Source organism: Macaca fascicularis, chromosome X (genome assembly GCF_037993035.2).
Source record: "Macaca fascicularis isolate 582-1 chromosome X, T2T-MFA8v1.1".
Classification (NCBI taxonomy): domain Eukaryota; kingdom Metazoa; phylum Chordata; class Mammalia; order Primates; family Cercopithecidae; genus Macaca; species Macaca fascicularis.
In genome coordinates this window covers 81,916,860-81,933,052 of record NC_088395.1, presented here as the reverse complement: position 1 = coordinate 81,933,052, position 16,193 = coordinate 81,916,860, and the positions used below count along the sequence as shown (strand labels likewise).

Genomic DNA, 16,193 nt, shown 5'->3' with positions numbered 1-16,193 from the left:
ATATGTTAGCAGGCATGTGATCACCTGCCTCATGCCATGTAATTCATAGTATCTATACACTTATTTTATACCATTGCCACTTGGATTTTGGGTTGTAATTGGACCTAATTTATTACTGATCATTAGCAACTGTGTCTAAAGAAGAATCTCTTTATTATTCATAATTTGATGATTCTGTAGTTGTCTAATTATGAACATAACAGATTTTCATTTTCTAGTGAAACTAATATGACCTTAACTTTGACTAATAATCTGTCACCTCTGTGTTCTGTCAGCAATTTCTTATAGTAGTGTTAATGTTAAGACGGCATATCTAGGGAACTTCTAGTTAAACGTGGAAGGTTGGATACATTTGTTTATCTCTTCTTCCCCTAACCATACTAAAATGAAAGTTAATAAATAAGTATAATAAGTATAAAGCCATAAGGACAAAATAATAGGAGAGGAAATAACAGTGGACAAGAGATATCAGCAAATTGGGGAAACTGGTAAGTAGATAGATTAGCAGAGCTAAAAAGTTCAATACTGTGTATGAAAAAGAGAGAAACATCAATTTTTAAAAAAAAGCAAATTGATTCATGTTGTAGACCCCTGAAAAGGCTCAGGAATTGAAGGCACCAGGTATGATGAAAAGTGGTGATAAGCATGAGGTTGAAAGTAACAATTAAGTGTAAGACTGCATAAGAAATAAAGTTCCTTAGCACGAGTCTGGAGATTTACTTATCAGGAAATTACTGGCTTCGGACACAAGCAGACCACCAGGCACATTAACAATGAAGGGAGAGATTAACTGAAAATCAAAACATACCAAAGGATAGGACCACAGGCCCTCTTGTGCCACTGGCTCCAAGAACTTTGCCAACCAGTTGTTTATTTTACCATCACTACTCCTTTCCTCATCAGCAAATAATTGGAGGATTCTTCTCTGGAGAAACAAAAGCAGCCCCAGGAAAAAAAAAAAAAGATACTTGTATTTGGGAACCCCAACAAAATGTCCAGATATCTACATAATCATCCTACCATGAAGTCCACTGGTTTAGAAGGCATCGTAATGCACACAGAGCTTCCGATCAGCCTTTCAATGCTCTATTCTTAAATGTCAGTGGATAGACCTCCAAAACAGAAAAAAAGGAACTCAATGGAAAATGTAGACTTTCTTAATATGCTCAGAGATCGTGGAAAATATAGTATTTCTAAAATAAGGACAGAAGAAAAAAAAGTAACCTGTAATCCCAGCTACTTGGGAGGCTGAGGTGAGAGGATGACTTGAGCCCAGGAGGTGGAGACCAGCCTGGACAACATAGCGAGACTCTGTCTCCAAAAATTAAAAACAACAACAAAAAAAAAGTAAAGGAAACTTATATGGCCTGATCTGTAGGATATATTGGTAAGTGGGAAAAAAAAAGTAGATATAAAAGAGAATATAGCATGCTACCTTTTGCAAAGAAGATAGGGAAAAAAAGAATATATGTATATCTGCTTATTTTTGCAAAAACAAACTCAAAGGGTAAACTAGAAACTAAAGCAATTGGCTGCCTATGGGATGCGAGTACAAAGGGTTAGATACAGAAAAGAGAATGAAGTTTTAATATTTTACTTTTGAACCATGCTTAGTATTTTTATACCTTCAAAAATAAAATTAAATCAACAAGGGGAAAAATAAAAATTAAATACAAACAGAAAGAAGTAAAACTAATTGCATATAAAATTGCTAACATAACCACCCAGAAGAAAAATAGAATTAAGCCAAGTAACTTTTGAACATATTACTTTGATTATATACCCTTCGTGGAATATATTTTAAAGACAAAAATAACCCAAAGGAAATTCGAACTTAGTGTATTGTTGGTAGTAGTGTGGGGGTAACCATTTTGAGACTATTTTTGTGTATAGTGTAAGATTGAGCTTATGAGTAAATACATTGATGTTGGGAAACAGATCTCTTGGGAGAAGAAAGATACAAATATGGAATTGGCAAAGAAGAGGAGACCCTTGCGATATATTGGAATAGAATTATCAGTCTGAATTTATGATTTTAAAAAAATGTCCTAACTCTGTTCACTGAAGAGGCCTAGAAGCAGTGAAAACCCAGTAGTAATGAGTATACTTGGCAACCAGATCTTGGGCACTAAATACTGTTCCTCACTAAAAGCAACCAACACTCTTTGGAGAAGTAGTTGATTCCTGATCTGGGTCAGGGAAACTAACGAACACAAGTCATGAGGACACAGGAACCATTTTGAATGAGCTCCCACTAGCCAATTGGGGCATAAAAAGAATAATGACACTAATTAATTATAATACATTGAATAAAAGACATCTATGCATCCATGATGATAGTGCTAAAACAAAAATTATCAAGGGGAAAGGGACAGTTCCCCTTTAGGAAGAAAACCAACTAACACATGAAATGTAAAAGGAATTACAAATTTAGAAAATCACATTTTACAGCCACCATTGTAATAATTGATTCAGGTAAGGGTCCTCACTCGTTGCTGAAACCATGTGGTGTAAAGCTATTGAGGCTAGAATATTTGCACGGTTTGAAATTACCATAGATTACTTACTAATTAGAGAAAAAAATACCTTGAAAATAGAGAAATAGAGAAACTGGTAGATGTCACCTTAACCAAATGATCAAACCTAATATCAGTAATGGAGCAAAATTGAACTCATGTACCTCCTGATGTAATGCACTGAAGATATATTATCTTTTCTTTCTACCCAAAATGTTTAACCTGGGCTGGGCGTGGTGGCTCATGCGGGTAATAACAGCACTTTGGGAAGCAGAGGTGGGAGGATTACCTGAGCCCAGAAGTTCGAGACCAGCCTGGGCAATATAGCAAGATCCCATCTCAAAAAAACAAAAGTTTAGCCTGAATCTAATAATCAGAAACAACTAGACAAATACAAATTGAAGGGCAGTCTTTTAAAAGCAGGACTGGACATTTTAGAAATATCAACGTCACAAACACACACACACAGACTAGAACAAAGCTGTTATAAATTCAATGCGTTGATCCTGATTGGATCCTAGATGGAAAAAAAGCATAAAGGACATTATTGGTACAATCGATGAAGTCTGAATATGGGCTGTATGTTAAATAAGAATATCATATCATTGTTCAGTTTTTTTTGTTGGGTTTTTTGTTTTTTTTTTGGTAGAGATGGGCGGGGGCAGGTATCTCCTCATGTTGCCCAGGCTGGTCTCAAACTCCTGGGCTCAAGCAATCCTCTCATCTCAGCCTCCCAAAGAACTGAGATTACAGGCATGAGCCACCATGGCCAGCCATTGTTAAATTTCCTGAGTGTGATATAGTTGTATTTAAGTCATATAGGAGAATGTCTTTGTTTTTAGGGGATACATGCTAATGAAATATTTAGGGGTGAAATGTAATGATGTCTGCAGCTCATTCTCAGATGGTGTAGCAAAAAAATAATGTATATATAGAGAGAAGGTGAGGTGGAGAAAGCAAATGTAAGAAAAAATAACGGTTGCCAAACTAGGAGAAGCATATAGTGTTGTTCATTGTATCACTCTTGAAATATTTCAACATTTTAAAATGGGTTTGGTAAATAAATAAATAAAGGAACGACCTGAGAACAAGATTTTAGAAATGAGAAATGTCTTTGCTGAAATAAAGTCGAGAAAATCTCCAAAAGAGAGAGAATATAGAGAAAAGATCAGAAAACAAGAGAATTTGTCTTAAAAGTCCAACATCTGACTAGTGGTAGTTCTAGAGAGGCCAGAAACAGGGGAGGAAATTGTCAAATAATAGGTTGTTGCAAAAGTTATTGTGTTTTTTGCCATAGAAAGTAATACCAAAAAAGTGTCTAGAACTTCAGAGCAAGAGTTTCTAGATTGAAAGGGCCTGAGGACCCACCACAATGAATGGAAAGGAAAAATAAAGCTATATCAGGGCACATTATCATACAACTTCAGAATTGAGGATGTAGAAAACAACCTAAAAGCTCTGAAGGAAATATCTCTGGGTGGTGGGGGGAAATAAACTAATAGATTACCTAATGTAGTTGATTATGAGGAAAATACTGTTGAAAAGGGTTTTGTAATTCTGTAATAAACTTTAGAGAGATTTCCAATAGTGACATAGAAAACTAAGCAAATGAAAAAGAAACAAGCAAGTTACTAAGTCTAGCAGGATTAAAAGACTGTATAAGAAAATGTATATATAATCCTAGTACCTACTTAGCTAAGCAGGGAATACTTACATAGTTGTAATAAGGTAAACACTGAATCAAAATTTGTGATGTAACTGATGTTATTAGGAGAGTAAATGATGGAGTAGTGGGAATGTGGGATAGTATGAGTGTTGAATCTCCGTATTCCATAATAGGGAGTTAGTAGATAATGCCAGAAATGAATAAATCAAGAAACAGCAGTATAACCTTACATGTAAATACTTAAAAGTAGGCACAGACAAATTTCAGTTATTTTACTTAAGGGTTTATTGTAAAAGTCCTGTTCCCAGGAATACCAGTAAAAGTGACAGAGTTCCTTTTGTCTCTCAGCATGGTTAACCATAGCTATCAAGAAACAAATTAATTGTAGATCAGAGTTTGGAATCTATACCACCAAATCTTTGCAGTGTTAAGTTTAATAACCATTGTTAACAAAAACAGCTACTGGAAGAAGTAAGCTTTTCATTTTCATTAAATCTTTTTATTTTATGAAATCTTTTTTATTTCAAAGTACACATAAGGATTTAAGGATATTATTTTTAAATCTTTTAAGTGCCTGTGTAAATAGCAGTGCTTTTGATTTGAATATTTTCTGATTACGGAAAATATCACCTTTTTACATTTTAACCTTCCCTTCAAAATGACAAATGAAACATTACAATTTTATTTCCTTTAAGTAAAATGGTGTTTATGGTATTAGAAATTTTATAGCCTTTTGTTTGTTCACTGGCACTGGATAGCTCAACAGGAAGGAAAGCATTCCTACCTAAATTTTTTTTCACTTATACTGTGTATGAGGAATTGGGAGAAGTATTTTAATGAATGCAAATCCTTCAAAATCCTTAGTTAGAAAGTATTTGGTATTTTCAGTTATTATGCTAGTTAAATGACCTTTCTCCGTGTTTCTCATGTGTTTGCTTTTTAGGGTAAGGTAGCCGAACGTGGTACCCACCATGGTTTGCTTGCTAACCCTCATAGTATCTATTCAGAAATGTGGCATACACAGAGCAGCCGTGTGCAGAACCATGATAACCCCAAATGGGAAGCAAAGAAAGAAAATATATCCAAAGAGGAGGAAAGAAAGAAACTACAAGAAGAAATTGTCAATAGTGTGAAAGGCTGTGGAAACTGTTCGTGCTAAGTCACATAAGACATTTTCTTTTTTTGTTGTTTTGGACTACATATTTGCACTGAAGCAGAATTGTTTTATTAAAAAAATCATACATTCCCATTTTCTATAATCCTTCTTTTAGATAAGATTTATTTAAAAGGGGATTTGAGTTTTACATCTTTCACAATCTATTTAATGCGGCATCTGTAATTATCCCCAAATTATTTTCTTGTCACTGTCCTGGTTGTGCTCAATGCATAATTTTTGCTACCTGTTTGATATTACCACATTACCCTCTTGAAGCCTGACATTCATTTGATATCTATAGCCAGATGAATCAGATTGGTTTCCCAATTTTTGTAGTTTTTAAAACCTCCTTTATGCTGACAATTTAGAGGGAAAGTGTCTGTTTCTTAAAATGAAAGTAAAAGAGGATAGTGTAAGTTTATTGTTTCTTCTCCCTCCTCCCTCCAATTGAAATTGATGTGAAAATGAATTTATAAACTTTTAAAATTAGAATGTATCAGAAATAGACATGCATTTATAGTTTGATGTCTTACTCAATAGATTACTTACTTTTTTTTGTTTTTAGACAGATTCTGACTCTGTCACCCAGGCTGGAGTTCAGTGGCACATCTCGGCTCTCTGCAACCTCTATCTCCTGGGTTCAAGCAATTATCATGCCTCAGCCTCCCAAGTAGCTGGAATTAGCATGTGCCACCACACCTGGCTAATTTTTCTATTTTTAGTAGAGACAGCGTTTTGCCATGTTGGCCAGGCTGGTCTTGAACTTCTGACCTCACATGATCCGCCCACCTTGGCCTCCCAAAGTGCTGGGATTACAGGCATGAGCCACCATGCCCGGCCTATACTTAGAATTTTTGAAGTATTTGCAAATATGTACTTTTTGAAGGAAAAAAACCTTCATTCTCCTTTTGCTATTTAGAATATTCTTCATCATTAAGCAGCACCATAACTATCATCTAGTGATTAGAATTTTATTTTTCCACAAAAAATGAGGCATTGTTTTTGTTTTGGACCAAACTACACAATTTTCTTTAAAGATTTACAAATTCCTATGTAATTTGAAAGTCGCTATACTGGGAGTAATCTGAAAAGCTTAGAAAGTACATTTATTTTCTATTGCCATCTTAAATGTGCTGCTTTTTCTATTCGAAGTTTACTAAGAAACAAGTAAATGGGATGTCGTGCATACATACACATGCTCACATGTGTATAAATCAGTGTCCATTTAAAAAATATTAACATTTAGGTAAATAGAGTATTACATATTATTCTCTTTAGATGATCAAGACTCTAATCTGTGTTGACACTTCAGAATTTCTTTATTACAAGATCTTCCCTTACTTTTCAGTAATTTAATTAGTTTCTTTAAGCCTGACATAACAAGGAAGAGCCCAAACAACATAATCAAGTTTTACCTGCTAGAATTAATAAAATACTGGTATACATTCACTTAGAAAGTTCTCTTTTCCAGTATGAACTTGCTTTCATTTGTTTGGTAGTAATCATTCAATTCGAAAACATAAGCACCTCATGAATGGCCATATAACTATGTAATAAGGTTTTATTTCTCAGAAAAGGTCCTAATATACTTACTTTAGTGGTTTATAGTTTTAAGAAAATTTTCATGATAATTTGATATGGGAGAGATTAGTATTGTTGACATTGGTGGGTGGATAGCTGATCTTATCTAACTTAGGTGCCCACTCTTGTTATATAAAGGTAATTTGGTAAGTAACATGAAACCAGTATTTCATAGTCTTTGCTACCAGAGTAAGTGATGCAAGATCTTCTTTTTAAAGCTAGAGTTAATACTGAGATGCATAATCAACTGAAAAATGGATTCGGGTTTTTTTTGTTATTTTTTTCCTTTTCAGCATTTCTTACTCTGAAACCATAGTTGTTACTGCTCTTCTGGCAGCGGGGAGCACTTTTAATGAATCCGTTGCATTACTGGAAATGTGGTTAAAGTCTCAATATAAATGTTGCTTCTCTGTTAATTCCCTCTATACATTTCCAGTGATGCTGATGGAAAAGATTTTGCTTAACCACATAAACAAACACATAATATTGAAGTAACTGTCAGTAATAATTCATTTTGAGGTGTGAATAGTGTTCAAAGTAAGTTATTTTATGATATGGGAAAACTGTAGTCCAAGAAGTTTAGGAGTGTTTCCAAGGTGTGGATAATTTTCCCACTAAGAGATATGAAGCTATTTTGTTTTCATATGATTGCAAGTGGTCCCTAGTCCATTGTGGTCATTAACCATTATTTTCAACTAACAAAATCTTAAATTACTTGAAAAGCAGTTATTGTAGGGTCCATAACTAAGTCTTAAAGGCATTTCTTTTAACCACTTCATATTAAGGTGGTTCTATACAGGGAAATAATAGACAAATGGAGATGAAAGAAAAGCTTCCTAGGATGATTCATTCAGAGGAAATGCCAAGAAAAAGGGCATTTAATTATAGTGTACTAATTTTATATTATAATATTATGTACTCACACAAAAGGATAAAGTGTATAAATCTCTAAATCAGTGTTGCAACATAATGTTTTTTAATATATTGGGATGAATAAGGTACAGTTTTAGAATATGTAATCTGAAAACGGAGCAAGATGATAAGGTTTTATTTTTTATATCTCTTTATTTTAAAGATTGAAAATTTTACTTTCTTCCTAAGGGACTTCCAGTTTACAAAAATTAAGTTGAAACCAAGGTAATTTGGGATTATACAAACTGGGCCAGATGCCTTACTGAAGGTTCTTAACATAGAAATATCTTGGTGAGCAGATGGCCTCATTTGGAAATTTTTAACAGCTAAAGTCTGAGGGTCACTTTTGCAAATCAGAAAGAGACCTTAGCATTTGGACATGAACAAGCTCAAGATATGCGTTTGTTTTTCCTCTACAGAGATTTGCACCTTTTATAAACCTTAAGATAAATATTGTGTCATTCCTTTAGATGGTGACAAAGTAGTTTGTGAAGATGGCCGGTTTTAAAATTTTTTTTTGCTTTAAAGGCAAGATATTTAAAGATTGTATGATTCCTTATTTCTGGATGTCTTTGTCCATACTGCCATCTTGCTTTTATCCTTCCTACTTGCTGAATGTGTCACTGAGTAGCAACTTTTGCCAGTGTATATTCATAGTTATCTTACCTTGTATCTTTATTACTAGACAGTCTGTCATGAATTAATAGTTGAAAGCATTTAAATATGTTTGCAATTGCAGTTTTCTTAAATTGTAAACAAATCCCTTTGAATATATAGATTTTTAATGTAAATTGTATAGTAAATGACAATACCAAATCAAATAGGTTAAAATTGGTTAGTTAAGACAAAATAACTCAAGAGAGGCCCTTTACCTCACTGTTACTGTTTATAGCAATCTGTGTAGATAAACATTACTAAATAAACGTTATATTTGTGACTAGAAATGGGTATCCCATTGAAGCAACTCTTCTCTGCAATGTCCAGGGAAAACTGATATTTTGTCATTCACATACTGAGAATAAATACAGATAATTAAGAGACACTCTGAGGGTATGACCTTACAGCCTTACGCAGAAGGTAAAAACTTGGAATTGTTTCTAAGAGAAAGTAATTGTGAAACTCATAATGTGGGTAAAATGGCAGCAAATTATAGTGTGCTTTCAGTTAACATTAAGCTGTCGTACCAATCAGTTCTAATGATTAGGAAGTAAACTTTTGGGTATAGAAATGTCTTGACTGCAAATCGTGTGATAAACTAGCAATTTTATTAACTAGGTAGAGTTGGAAATGAAATGCATGTTCTAATTAAAAACAAGTTGGAGCATTTTTTGGTTAAAAAAAGGTCAGTGGATTGTTTCCATACTTCCTGTTCTTACACAGCTACAGTAGTTTCAGTTTCATAAAATCATGAGATTTTAAAGTTAGAAGGAGTTTAGAGGTCATTTAATACAATCCCCTCACTCTACAAATGAAGAAACTGAGGCCAAGTTGGGATGAAAACCCTGGCTCCTGACACCTAGTCTGTTCTTCCTTCTACTACACCACATTTCCACTCAAGTTACATTTTAAAATAAATTGGAAGCTTTGCACAGTGGTGGTATCATAACCAATGAAGTATATCCGAGGCACAGTTATTGCTAATTGAAAATTTTTTCCAATACCTGGCCATTATGACTTGAAATATAGTTGGTATTGGTGAAATAAATAAATTGGAGAGTAGGACTTCCATAATGGCAAAGTAGGAGCTCAATAGACCCTCTCCCCAGCAAAACAACATTTTTACTGGTAAAATTGTTTTTTAAAAAGCAATCATTTAAAATTTCTGAAAATTGTCTTAAGGGCCTACAGGAAATAGAGAAACATCCATTCAAGAAAATCTGTTGAATCTTATTAACAACAGCAAGAGTTTGTGGTCTTTGAGGAACAACCTGTTCCATATGTCCCCCACCCCCATCCAAGTGTTACCTGAGTGTTCTACCCTGGATGCTCCATTCAGGGCGTGTATGGTGAAGATGATGGGGGTAGGTGGGGCTCACTCTTCTCTCAGCTCCCATTCTGGGGCTAGAGTTTCACCCTGTCAGGGCCAACTGTTTACATTTCTTATCCCACCCCTCAACCCCATACAAACACACTTAAACCTGTGTTGCAGAAACTCTATGCCAGCAGACAAAGCCAAAAGGACTAGAGATGCCTTCTGCCACCCAGCCCTACCCCCAACCCCTTAAGAATAGAAATTCTATTCTATGCAAAGACTGAGAATAAGGGGGCCCTGATTTTCTCTATCCCAGCTTGCTCATAACATTGGAGGCATCACCCAAAGAAGGAAACTGGCAAATACTGGGGACTTCCACCCCACCCCATCACCCATGAGTAAAATGATTTGAGGAAAAATGAGCTCCACCCTCAGCTTCAGTTCAGTGGTGCAGAGGTTCTGCCCACGGGGAAAGGCATGCAATAAAAACAGTTCCATAGCTCTGCCTGTGGAAACTGACTTCATTTGGAACAGAGCATGAAGAACTTCATCCCTAAAGATGTTGTCAAAAACAGTGGATGGAGATCTTGGTGGAGATCAATTAAGGGAAGGTTGCACATGCAAAGCAGCCAGAAGTTTAATAGAAACATGAAAGAGAAAGCCAAGAAGAGCCGTCCTGACAGTGCAGTCAACTATGGGGGTTGAAAAGTCTGTGTGCATGTGCTGGGCTGCACCCACTCACAACAATCAGAGCAGAACATGGGACATACTTGAAAGCATTTCAATACATGCAGACCCATCAACACAAGGTGCAATCTTTACTGGCACAAGGAGTTTGAAAACAACCTTTGACCAAACACTGCAATAAGCTACTTTGACCCAGAAGTGACTCCCAGGAACAAGGATTAAAAATAAAATTATACTCATCCCTGGCAATCTGAAAGACTGTGTGTATGTTGAAGGCTGTGCCTTCTTAGGATGATCACAGAGGGATCCTCCAAGCTTCTAGTCCCTGATGAACATGGGTGAAAATAAATTTCCTGAACTATTTATAACAGCCTCCAAACATGCACACATCCAGTCATAAAGAGTAAAAATCCTGTTGGCTAGTAAGTGCCTTGTGCTAACCTGGGGGCAACCCCTAGGTATTAATAGCTGAACTAAAAAATAGAGCTAACATCAGGCTGCACACTGTGGAGGAAACAAAAACTAAAATCCCCCAGGAAAGGAGGACCAATATCCAAGATTGCTGTAAGATACTATCTAAAATGTCTAATTTACAACGAAAAATTACAAGGCATGGAAAGAAACAGGAATGTGCAACCCATACACGGGGGGAAAGCAGGTGATAAACACTGCCTTAGAAGTGGCCCAGATGACTTTTGTAGCAGACAAAAGATTTGTCAACAAAGAGAAGTGTGTGTGTGTGTGTGTCTACAAATGGAAATTCTGGAGTTGAAAAGTACAATAACTGAGTTCAGTAGTATATTTGAGCTGGCAGAAAATAATCTGAACTTGAAGGAAGATCAATAGAGATTATGCAGTCTAAAAACAGAGAAAAAAGAATGGGGAAAAATAAGAGAAATATGTACCAACATATGCACAGTACCAGGAGGAGAGAGTGGGACTAAAAACTAAAACTCACAAGAACACTTAAATTTGATGCAAAACATTACGCATCAAAGGAGCTCAACAAATGTCAAGTAGGGTAAACTAAGAGACACATCAAATGAGAGCAAAAATGAGAAAATTTCGAAAGCAGTAAGAGAAAAATAGCTCATCACCTACAAAGAAACCCCAATATGGTTAACAAGTGAAGTTTCATCAGGAACACTGAAGGCCAGAAGACATAATGATGACATGTTCAAATTGTTGAAATTAAACAAAACCACCCAACTGAGAATATTATATTTAGCAAAACTCATTCAGAAATGAAGGTGAAATAAGATGTTCCCAGACAAGCAAAAGGAAAACTCAATAGTAGTGATTTGCATTATAAGAAATACAAAGGTAATTTTTCAGTCAAAAAGCAAGTGACACTAGACAGTGATTCAAATCAATGTGAAAAAAAATAGGAAGCACCAATAATGGCAATCACGTGAGTACTTTAAAAAGACAGTATAATTGCATGTTTCTTTTCCTTTCTTCTCTTAACTGACTTATAAAGCAACTGTATAAAACAATGTGTATATTATTCTTTTATTGGGTATGGAAACAGAGCCTATATAAGGAATGATACCAGGTGATATCTTGAATCCACAGGCATGAATGACGACAGCCAGAAATGGTATCTAAGGAGGCTAATATCACAAACTCTGCATATATGTGTGTCGTTCTCTCAGCTTTTTAAAAAGACATAAGGTCCTATAAAGATGATAATAATGTATTATTGGTTTGTAACATATATAGACATAATATGAATAACAATAGCACAAAACTGGGATGGAAAGAAGCTATATAGTAGTAAAATTTCTGTATTTCACTGCAACTAATCAGTACAAATATGAAGTAAATTCTCATAAGTTACAATGTATATTGTAATCCCTAGAACAATCACTAAGAAAGTTACTTTTAAAAATATACTTTTTGTCCACATTTGTTTTGGGTACATGTGGAGGTTTATTACAAAGGTATATTGTGTGCTGCTAAGGTTTGGAGTACAAGTGAATTTGTCACCCAGGTAGTCAGCATAGTACTCAATAGGTAGTCCTTTTTAACCTTCACCCCTTCTCCCTCCCTCCCTTCTCTTGTATTCTCCAGCATCTGTTCCCATTTTTATAACCACATATACCCCAATATTTAGCTCCCACTTATGAGAAGATATGATATTTGGTTTGAAGTTTCTGCATTAGTTCAGTTAGAGTAATGGTTTCCAGCTGCATCTGTGTTGCTGTGAAGGACATGATTTTGTTCTTTTTTATGGCTGCATAGTATTCCATGGTATATATTTACACTTTCTTAATCCAGTCCACCATTGATGGCTACCTGGGTAGATTCCATGTTTCTGCTATGTGAATAGCACAGCAATAAACATACAAGTGCATGTGCCTTTTTCGTATAATGATCTATTTTTCTTTGGGTATATACCCAGCAATGGGATCACTGATTCAAATGGCAATTCTGTTTTAAGTTTAAACTGCTTTCCACAGAGCCCAAATTAATTTGCATTCCCACCAGCAGTTTATAAGCATTCGCTTTTCTCTGCAGCCTCGCCAGCATCTGTTGTTTCTTGACTTTAGTCAAAAAACAGCCATTCTGACTAGTGTGAGATGGTATCTCATTGTGGTTTTGATTTGCATTTTTCTAATGATTAGTGATGATGAGCCTTTTTCACGTTTGTTGGCTGCTTATGTGTCTTCCTTTGATAAGTGTCTGTTCATGTCCTTTGCCCATGTTTAATGGAGTTATTTGTTTTTTGCTTGCTGAACTGTTTGTATTCCTTATAGATTCTGGATAATAGGCCTTTTTCAGGTGCATACTTCGTGAATATTTTCTGCCATTTTGTACATAGTCTTTTTACTTGCTTGATAGTTTATCTTGCTTTACAGAAGCTCTGTAGTTTAATAAGGTCCCACTTGTCACTTTTTGTTTGGCTGTAATTGCTTTTGAGGACTTAGCCACAAATTCTTTGCCAAGGTTGATGTTGAGAAAGGCATTTCCTAGGTTTTCTTCTAGGATTTTTGTAGTTTGAGGTCTTAATCCATCTTCAGTTAATTTTTGTATACAATGCTAGGTATGGGTCCAGTTTCAGTCTTCTTTCTGCATATGGTTAGCCAGTTATCCCAGCACCATTTATTGAATGGGGTGTTCTTTTCCCATTTGCTTATTTTTGTCAACCATGTTGAAGCATAGATGATTGTAGGTATGCAGCTTTGTCTAGGTTCTTGATTATGTTCCATTGGTCTGTGTGTCTTTTTTTGTTTGTTTTTGGTTTTTTTTTTTGTATCAGTACCATGCTCTTTTGGTTACTATAACCTTGTAGTATAGTTTGAAGTCAGGTAATGTAATACCTCTGGCTTTGTTGTTTTTTTTTTTTTTTTTTTTTCTTTTTCTTTCTTTTTTGGATTGCTTTGGCTATTTGAGCCTTTTTTTGTTGTTGTTGTTCCATATGAATTTTAGAATAGTTTTTTTCTTATTTTGTAAAAAATTACATTGGTGGTTTGATAGAAATAGCATTGAATCTGTAAATTGCATTGGGCACTATGGCCATTTTAATGATGTTGATTTTTCCAATCCGTGGGCATGGAATATCTTCCACTTATTTGTGTCATCTCTGATTTCCTTTAGCAGTGTTTTGTAATTATCCTTATAGGTGTCCTTTACCTCTTTGGTTAGCTGTGTTCCTAGGTGTTTTATTCTTTAAAAAAAAAAAATCCTTAGAACATCATTAATAGAATCAAAATGTTACACTGCAAAATGTCCGTGCATCAACTGTCCATGTATCAAATGACGCTATGCATCAACTAGACCTAACAGACATCTATAGAACACTCCACCCAAAATCAGAATACATATTCTTCATGTTCTTCAGGTGGGCCATAAAACAAGCCTCAATAAATTTAAAGTGATTGAAATGATACAAAGAATGTTCTCTGACCACAATAAGAATGAAATAAATTATTAGTGGAGGGAAACTTGGAGACATCATAAATATATGGAAATTTAAAAAATAATTTAAATATAGGATAAAGAAGAAATCACAAGGGAATTTAGAAAGTACTCTGAGATGAATGAAAATGAAAACACAAGAAAAACATGTGGAATGCAGCAAAAGCTGTGGCTAGGGGGAAGTTTATAGTCGTAAATACCTATATTTAAAAAGAAGGAATATCTCAAAATAATCACAGCCTTTCACATTAAGAAACTATAAAATAAAGAGCAAACTAAATGCAAAGGAAGCAAAAGAAAACAAATAAATATTAGAGCACAAATTAATGGAGGATAGAAAATCAGTAAATAAAATTAATACAACTATGAATTGTTTTTTGAAATATAACAAAGTCTTTTAACTACACTGACAAGTAACAAAATACTTAAGACTCACGTGATTGAAATGGTGAAAGAGGAGACATCATTACGAATCCACAGAGGTAAAAAAGTATTTTAGAAGAGTACTATATATAAATGCCAACAAATTAGGAAACATAGATGAAATGGACAATATCATAGAAGGACACAAAACTGACTTAAGAAATACTATGAATAGATCTATAACAAGTAAAGAGAATAAATTACTAATAAAAAACTACCCACAAAGACAAGCCCAGGCCTAGATGGCTTCCTCAGTGAATTCTGCAAAATGTTAAAAGAGGCATTGATACCAACACTTCACAAACTTTTTTGAGATATACAAGAGTAGAGAACTTTTCTCGGTTCATTCTATGAGGCCAGTATTATCTTAATACCGTAACAAAAGACATCACAAGAAAACTCCAGATCAATTTTTCTTAGATATATAAATGCAGAAATCCTCAATGAAATACAAGCAAAGCGAGTCCAACAACATTTGTAAAAAATCATATGGGAGAGGGAGGCAGAGCAACATGCCTGAATAGAGGCTTCCCACAATCATCCCGTTCCCGCTCCTACAGGAACACCAAACCGAACAACTATCCACATGATAAAGCACCTCAATAAGAACCAAAAATCATGTGACCAATCACAGTATCTGGTTTTAAAATCATATTATGGAAGGAGGCACTGAAGAGGGTAGGAAAGACAATCTTGAATTGCCAACACCACCCCTCCCCCATCCCTGTGCAGCAGCAGGGGCCATGTGGCATAGAGGGAGAATCCTTGTGCTTTGGGGAGAGAGAGAGAGAGCAGTGATAATGGGACTTTGCATTTGAACTCAGTGTTGCACTGTCACAGCAGAAGGCAACACTGGACAGAACTCAGCCAGTATCCACACAGGGAGCATGTAGACCAGCCCTAGCCAGAGGTAAATTGTCCATTCCAGCAGTGGGAACCTGAGTTCTGGCAAGCCCTGCCAATGTGGGCCAGAGTGCTCTGGGGTTCTAAGTAAACTCGAAAGGCAATCTAGGCCACAAGGACTGCAATTCCTGGGCAAGTCCTGGTGCTGTGCTGAACTCAAGGTCAGTAGATTTTAAGTTGATCTAGTGAGACATCAGCCAGGGCTGTCAAGGGAGTGCTTACATCCCAGCTCCCCGACCCCAGACAGCACAGCTTGCAACTCTAGGAGAGACTCCTTTTTCTCTGCTTGAGAAGAGGAGAGTAAAGAGAACTTAGTCTTGCAACATGGATACCAGCTCATACACAATAGGATAGGACACCAGGCAGAGTTCTGAGGCCCCCATTCCAGCCTCTACCTCCCGGATGACATTTCTAGACACACCCTGGGCCCGAATGGAACCCACTGCCTTGAAGGGA

General features: G+C 35.7%; 1 protein-coding gene and 1 pseudogene across 8 annotated transcripts in view; both read left to right on the top strand.

The window, feature by feature from the left end:
* The window catches only part of ABCB7 (ATP binding cassette subfamily B member 7), a 137,226-nt gene that overhangs the window by 109,592 nt on the left and 11,441 nt on the right, over nt 1-16,193 (top strand). For 6 of the 8 annotated variants that reach the window (XM_065537820.1, XM_045384092.2, XM_074029905.1 and 3 more), the window contains one exon: nt 5,126-8,775. The exons of the other annotated variants lie outside the window; for them this stretch is intronic. In XM_065537820.1, the coding sequence (XP_065393892.1) occupies nt 5,126-5,341 (216 nt within the window). In that variant the 3' untranslated portion in view covers nt 5,342-8,775. Of the gene's footprint in view, nt 1-5,125; nt 8,776-16,193 lie in introns of those variants that run through there. 8 annotated transcript variants of the gene reach the window in all.
* Nucleotides 9,412-9,542, top strand: LOC123571552 (U4 spliceosomal RNA; annotated as a pseudogene).